The sequence below is a fragment of the Triticum dicoccoides genome, chromosome 6B, assembly GCF_002162155.2.
Source record: "Triticum dicoccoides isolate Atlit2015 ecotype Zavitan chromosome 6B, WEW_v2.0, whole genome shotgun sequence".
Taxonomy (NCBI): Eukaryota; Viridiplantae; Streptophyta; class Magnoliopsida; order Poales; family Poaceae; genus Triticum; species Triticum dicoccoides.
The window spans coordinates 585,979,716-585,987,767 of record NC_041391.1 but is presented as its reverse complement, the minus strand read 5'-3'; the positions used below and the strand labels follow the sequence as shown (position 1 = coordinate 585,987,767).

Sequence of the window (8,052 nt, the reverse complement as noted above, 5' to 3'; positions counted from 1 at the left end):
GGGAGGAGGAGGAAGGAGGGTCATGGACGGAGGAGCGAGGAGGACGCGACCGAAGGAGGGAGGAGGACGCGGACGAAGGAGGGAGGAGGGTGTGGCAGGAGTAGGGAGGAGGAGGAGCGGCGTCACATACCAAGGAAGGAGAAGCGAGGGCGGCGGCGGCAATACGGTGGTGGGGGAGGGTCGTATGTCGGCGGCGGCGGCGGACGACGTGCATGGGAGAGTGAGAGTGGGAGTGGAGAGGGGGAGAGTGAGGGTGGTTGGGGGAAGAAGATAGAATGGGTTCAGCAGTAGCGCTTGTTAGGGGAAAGCGTTACTTCTATACAACTTAGCACTAGCGCGTTTCGGGCGTACGCGCTACTACTACACTTTGCCTGGCGGCAACGGGTTGGAAATTTTAGTAGTAGTGCCCTTCATCCCTGCTGCGCTACTGCTATATCTGTAGCAACAACACCTTATGTGGATACGCACTGCTGCTAAGTACTAGCAGCACCTCTTTTAACCCCCACTACTGCTAAGATTATGTGTATAAGGTTTTCCCGAGTAGTGACTTGTACTCTTGGTGATGAGTGCATGTTATTTAACTCTTATCATTTTGAATGCTCCACCAAGATGTATGTGACATGGAAGAGTGACCCATGATCCTAATTGATTGTGCATTTGCATTCAAAAGCAAATTTTAAATAATGCACAAATTTAGGGGGGGCTCTTGCTTATCACATACTTCTCAAAGCGGCAATGTACTTCATTCATATTATCATTTGTCGAAGCTTTGATCTATATGTTGTCATCAATTACCAAAAAGGGGGAGACTAAAGTGCAACTAATCCTCAGGTGGCTTTGGTAATTCATAACAACATATAGCTCATTGAACTAATATCCATTCAGGTTAACTATTTTAGATAGTTCAATGAATGGCATGGCATGGACTAGAGATGTGGAACCCTCAAAATGCTAAGGACACATATTGGCAAAAGCCCAAGACTCTTCATTTCTATTTTAGTGATCCAAGATCACATTGAGTCCATAGGAAATCCAATACTATTAAAAGGGGATGGGGTATTGGTTAATGGTCTACTTGCTCAAAGTGCTTAGTGATATTGCTCCAAAATCCTCAACCACTTTCTCATTTCCAAATATGTCCAAAACTCAAAGTCAAACTTGGCCCCATCGAAATGATCCATCCGGCACCACCGAGTTCATTTGACATAACCACTGCCAGAAACCCTAACTCCTCGGACACACCGATACGGATCTCCGTCTCACCGATATGGCCTTGCCAGCGTGATGTGAGTTGCTGCATTCTTTCGATCCCACCAAGCCAGTGCAATTGATCACACCGAGTAGGCTAGACATTCACTCTATTGCTTATTGCTTCACTTCGGTCTCACCGGTTGATGCAATCAGCGCCACCGAGTCGATGGTTGCCCTCGGCCCTAGCATATCGGTCTCATCGAGTTGTTCCAGTCGGTCCCACCGAGATTCCTAACATTCACATTTTGGACTAAATTGGTCTCACCGAGTTCTTCTATTCGGTCTGACCAAGTTGGGTCAAATGTGTGTAATGGTTGGATTTTGTGTGGAGGCTATATATACCCCTCCACCCCCTTCTCCATTTGTAAGAGAGCCATCAGAACGTGCCTACACTTCCCCTACTCATTTTCTGAGAGAGAACCACCTACTCATGTGTTGAGACCAAGATATACCAATCCTACCACAAGAATCTTGATCTCTAGCCTTCCCAAGTTGCTTTCCACTCAAATCATCTTTCCACCATATCCAAATCTGTGAGAGAGAATTGAGTGTTGGGGAGACTATCATTTCAAGCACAAGAGCAAGAATCTCATCATCAACACACCATCTATTACCTTTTGGAGAGTGGTGTATCCTAGATTGGTTAGGTGTCGCTTGAGAGCCTCCGACAAGATTGTGGAGTTGAACCAAGAAGTTTGTAAGGGCAAGGAGATCGCCTACTTCGTGAAGATTTACCGAGTGAGGCAAGTCCTTCGTGGGCAATGGCCACAGTGGGCTAGACAATGTTGCGTCTTCATGGATCCTTCGTGGGTGGAGCCCTCTATGGACTCGCGCAACTGTTACCCTTCGTGGGTTGAAGCCTTCATCAACGTGGATATACGATAGCACCACCTATCGGAATCACGCCAAAAATCTCCGTGTCTACATTGTGTTTGCATTCTCCAAACCCTTCCATTTACCTTCATATGCAATCTTTTACTTTCTGCTGCTACACTCTTCGAATTGCATGTGTAGGTTGATTGCTTGACTTGTCTTAATTTGCTAAAATCTGCCCACAACTAAAATAGGCAAAATGCTGGATTTTTTATTTGGTCAAGTAGTCTAATCAACTCCTCTAGACCTACTTTCGATCCTACAACACATCAGAGCTGATAACTTACTTAGCCTAGGCCTGCTAACTTTTTGCATAAAAAAATCGTCAAAACATATCAACATGTGATCTAATTTAATAGGTCTCGACGCGGCGAAGTTTTTATGTGAAACTGATTTTTTGATCGGACCAACGATTAAACTATAAAACATTTTAAAGTTTCAATATATGCAGAATCTAGGATGACATCTAATTTCTCTCTCTAATGCACGCTCGCATGTGCATGCGAAGAGAATTAGTTGGAGGAACTATTTTTATGCCCCGGTATTTTTACGTAAACACAACATAATAAGTTATACACAACTGACATGATAACTTGCGTAATACATGTAACTTTTTACCCAACAAAGTCATCAGAATTCAGAACATATTAACATGGGATCTAGTTTTGAAGGTCTCATCACGGCGAATTTTTTATGTGAAAACATTTCTTCAATTGAGCGACGGATTGAGCTACAAAACATTTTAAATTTTAAATTTTATTAGAATCTTTGCCGACATCAGCTTTTTTTATCTCACATGCATAACATGCACACTTAATTAAATCTATTGAAGGCAACTAGTAGAGGGGAGTCGCGCGGACTAGAAAATCGCTCGACAGCATGCGCATCAATTGAGTGCATGTCAGTTCGGTAATGCCGCGTGTTCGTCTCTGTTCCTAAAAACGAAACGATTGGAAGCTATCGTTGTCCAAAAAAGATAAAGTAGGGTGAGGAGATTTGCAAAAAGGTAAATACATCTGAAATCATAGTATTTGTATTTAATGGTCAGTTTGGTGCATAAATTTATAAAATACATGTTACCGGTCATCTAAGTTGTCATCTCGTTCGTATCCGGTGCTTCATACCATATCCCTACGCATGCCAACGTCGCATGGCTACTGTCAGTGGCTGAGGTCGGGTTTTTTGTAAGAAAGGACCCATACATTCTATTTATTTACACAAAACGTCTTCAAATGAAATGAAAAATGCTGCAACGCATGATGAGATTCAAAGCGACGAGCTACCACGATCCGCCTGGCATAGAGAGCCACTAGACCAACTAACAGTTGACGTTAAAATGTACGGTTAAAGCTATTTAACACGTACTGCATAAACTAAAATAGATATTAAAACAACAAAAGGGTGTACTGAATATGGAAAGCCCCAGTTCGATACTATGACCTCGTGTACAAGTGACAACCATCAGGCCACAATGACACTTATTAATATCATAAACAAATTTTATATTGTGTATTGTTATTTTTTTCTATGTAAGATAGATTTTAGTTTAGTTTATTAGTGATAAATAGAGATAAAAGTGTTATCTATTGTATAGTTTAAAATTTATGTACCCAAATGCGAACGAACTATGTATAATTTTTTTACGCACATGTAGATTTTTTTTGCACATAGTATCTAACTTTAAATTTATATTCCCCGCAAAAAATAGTGCAGAATTAATGAATGCAAATTCTTTTGGACAAACCAATGAAATTTTTGCAGTAATGGTATTCGAAGGAGAAAAATGAGTAAACATGTAATATAATAACAACAAAACAACATTTTTACCGTATGACATTTTACTCATTTTCCATGTATTATAATAAGAAATCATAGCTGGCCACTTGGCATGAATGGTAAGCTATATCAAAAACAATGAACAATAGATAATTGTGATTTCACCAAAAATCATAGCTGAAACTATGAATTGGAAAATTTAAAGAACCAAGTACACCACATATTTTGGAACATATGGAACATTGGATAATTAGATAAGAAGGGCACGATACAACCTTGGCCGGCAAGCTGATTTTTTATTTTTTTTGAAACGGAGGCAAAAGATTTGCCTCATTCATTAAATAAGAGAAGAATAGAGTTTTTACAAGCCCCAGTTTCTTAGCCCCCGTGGTAACCCAAAGATTGGCCTCAACAACTATCCTATTAAGGATGATTGGCGGCGGGGCACTCTTGTGCGGGAAAACTCGGGCTTTTCTCCCGTTTCAAATAGAGCAAGAGACAAGCATGGCGAGGAGGTCATATTACTTGTCCTCGGCGTGCGTGGCTGCGTGTTGTGATATTGACCTTACAAGCTCTTCTATGTGATCGCGACTGTAGCATGGCCAGCACGGTAATTCATTCAATGCATCTAATTTCACACTGAAACGTGTATGTATGGAGTACATCTGTATCTTGACAAATCTAAAACAAGTGATTCAGGACGTAGGGAGTACTTTTTCCTGTATAGTAACATTAATAACACGCACGAATTTGAGTATGTAAATCCTTATCGGTCTGCCCGGCGGCATGTATGTCAGTATGTGCGGGTGCACTACCTGGGCATGCAGTCATACTTATTAGATCAGCCTTGATGTTTCGCTGACGCTTCATCTTTCTCGTTAATTAATTTAGTTTAAAGGAGCAACCGGTAGGTACTTGCTACAAATGCATGATCCCCACGTCGCACCAACAACCGTATTTTTCAGTTAAAAAACGAATATTTTAATTTATCTACTTTAGTGGCAGATACAATATGTTTCTGTTTCTTCATCAGCAATATAAATCATCTGTTTTGTAAAAGTTTTAAATAGCGGCTATAGCGCTGCTACAGCTTATAGAGAGCACACCACTAAAGCTAAGTACTTTTAACGTTAAATTGAAAATGAATGCTAATACCTTGCTAATTTCTGCTACACCCTCAAATTTGGAGGCTAAACTACTGTTTAGCAAAAAAAATCTAGGTTTTTTGAAATCATGTCGTAGCGGACAAAATTTATATCTCACGGAGCAACAAGACCGCTTACCACAACCCTATCCTATTCATTCCTCACCAAAATAGATGTGGTGACCGTTGAGGTCGAACAAGGGACCCAAGTGAGATCCACAAATCTCTACATTTGTCTTCTTCTTCCTTTTTTGTTTTTTGATAGGGTTATGATGTAATGGCGCAAAGCTTGGTTATTGAATTTTGAGGCCCAATCAATGCTTTTGGTTTTTTTTTCTGGCTGAACTTGTGTATGTCAATATATGATATATCATATATGATGTCTGATGTTGTATGCTTATTCTTTTGTGATTTAAACAAAAAAACTCGTTTTTTTTTCTCGAATAGGCATAGCGTGCGTATCATATATTAAAGAAGATAGGGGTAAAGAGCCCAATCTAAGTCACCGGTTTGGTCCGACTTGCATCTGGCCAGGGAGGGTGATGGCGTGAGGCCCTGACGTCCTCAGCTGGATCGGGATTCTCTGCCTCTATCACGCAAGGATTCCAGAGCGGCGGGTGCAACAGGGATCGCGGCAAGACTGATACCTATGAGGGCCTGACCGGCAGTTGCAGGCTTGGCCGGATATACACAGTGGTGTTCAAGGCCGGCGAGGTGGCAATCAGAGGTGAAGTGCTCTATCATCGGTGTTGGTCGAGGATTAACACTTCGACGTGGCAGCGGCCTCATGGCAGACTGCGATAGCGAATGAGAGGTCTTTGCAAGTGATACTCTCCAAGATCCAGTGGTTGCTTTGGTGCTGTTATGCAATCTATGGACGATGTCATGACGCAGAGGGTATGGTTGCGCAGTGGAGGCTGTCAGTTTTCTAAACCAGCACATGTAGCTGATAGGATAGTGGAAAAGTGGTGGCGACAACACATGCTTGACTTTGATGGTGGTGCTTTTTGAGTACCCCGGTCTTGAGCTCCGGGATGAAAACCTAGGTCAGAACCATGTCGGTTATACCTGGCAATGACGATGTTTCGTCGTTGTTACCATGTTGAAGGCATTGCTCGGAGATGCTCGGACAGTTTCTTCAAGGTGAAAACCTAGAATTTGCTCTTTGGTGGTTGGTTCCGGTGACGGCGGTGCTCGAGCATCGCTTCCTTCCTGAGGACGTTGCTGTTGAAGAATGTCGATGTCCTTGTGGTGTGAATATTGTCATTGTTGTAGGTTGTCGATCGCGATTTAGAACGCTTCGGGACGGGTTTTTTCTCTCTCTCTCTCTCTCGCTTAGGCATAGCTTTGGTCTTATATGGCTTTGCTATTTGCCGGCGATTTTTTGTGTGTGTGTTCGTTAAAGTTGGCTGTGTGCATCCTATCTATGCAGAGGTTGGGTGTGTCCTCACTATGTTTGTATTATCTTGATGCTTCATTTTGAGTAATAAAATCCACCCTTTGTCGAAAAAAAAGACCAATCCACCTGGCGGTGTTGCAGATTACAGACGCATTGTACACCACCACAGCCTACCAAATCCTCCCAGCGAACTACTCGCCCCTAGCCCACCTCTCCACTTCGGCGAAGCGCACCTTCCAATTCCCTTTTAGCTTCCCAGCCTGTACCCATCTTCTGTCTCCGTCCACTATCCGTGTCGCAAGGACCGGAACCGATGGCGAGGCTCCGTCGAAGACGATGGCATTCATGTGCTTCCACCAAATCTTTTTTCAGGCAACTTGCACGTAGTTGGTCTTGATTTTTGTCCATACATACATGGAGCTAAGATATGTTTCTCTACGTGAGTGGCAGATATATTTCATTTTCTTAACCAGCAATAAAATATCCGATGTTGCCTATATATGCATGGTCGGGGGGCTATAGGCCGATGGTACCGTTGCTCCAAACGATAGAGGCACTGAACCACCAGCTAATATTGGCAAGTCGGCAAAGCTGGTCGATTAATGGGGCTCAAGCTCCCCGCAGCAGTACTGCTCTCCCAGGTGGCCAAGCTAGGCTCCCTCCTCATTCTCTTCCTTCTGGTGCTGCTGGTGCCTGCCTTCCTCAGAGTCCCCTATTGCTACCTCCTCTTCAACGCCATCGTCCTCGCCCTGGGCATCCAGGCCGGCCTCCTGCGCCGCGGCAGCGCCATGACCTCTTCCGACCCTATCGCCGACGAAGACCGGCACCTGTCTTCGCAGACTGGTCAGGCTGTCACGCCTGTCAGTATCTTGGTTTCACCGATTCAGAGGGCTGGATTAGTCCATCCCAACGACCAGACGGCGGTTGCAGATGATCGTGCGGCATCTGCCTTTGGAGCAAGTAACATAGTTGACCTGAAGACCAAGACCAAGAAGGTGGTGCTGACGATGCTGATGAAGAAGTGCCCATCGGCGGCAAGCATCTTCTTCCTCAGCGCGCTGAACGGAAGCCGAGTCAGCGGAGAGGAGCAGGCATCCGAAGAGAAGCAGGAAGATCGTAAACTCGACGTGGAAATGACTCGGCAGGAGCTGTTTGCCAACACGGAGAGGTTCATCGGGAACTTCCGCAAGGAGCTCAGGATGCAGAGGCAGTAGCTCTCGACGCAAGCTTTGTCTTTCCTTTTCTTATTACTAGGGTGATATACTGTACTTGATAGGCACGCTTCGCCGCGCCGGTAGTATCTGGTTTGTCCGTTGCTACTAACTTTTTGTTGTGTTGCGTGAGAAAAACATGAGGTGAGCGAGATGCGCCTGTAGTTTTGGTAACAAGTATTGAGGAAATCCACTTTAGCAGTTCAACTCTATCATTAAGTAGTTCAGCTTCCAGGTTACATCTAGACCTGCTATACAATCTGAGATGTATAAAGTTCAACTTTGTTTATTTCTACAGGACCGATAACTTCCTTGTTCAGCCATCATGTTGAGGTGCTGAGATGCAGTGTCAGTACAATCTGCTATAAGTAACCTCTTCGATACGTTTTAGCTAGCCA

General features: G+C 43.7%; 1 protein-coding gene across 1 annotated transcript; it reads left to right on the top strand.

The window, feature by feature from the left end:
- Positions 1-6,999: 6,999 nt before the first annotated feature.
- LOC119320485 lies at positions 7,000-7,849 on the top strand. Its single transcript, XM_037594559.1, has one exon. It carries the CDS (start codon positions 7,046-7,048, stop codon positions 7,655-7,657), a length of 612 nt encoding a protein of 203 aa, XP_037450456.1. The 5' UTR covers positions 7,000-7,045; the 3' UTR covers positions 7,658-7,849.
- Positions 7,850-8,052: the final 203 nt, after the last annotated feature.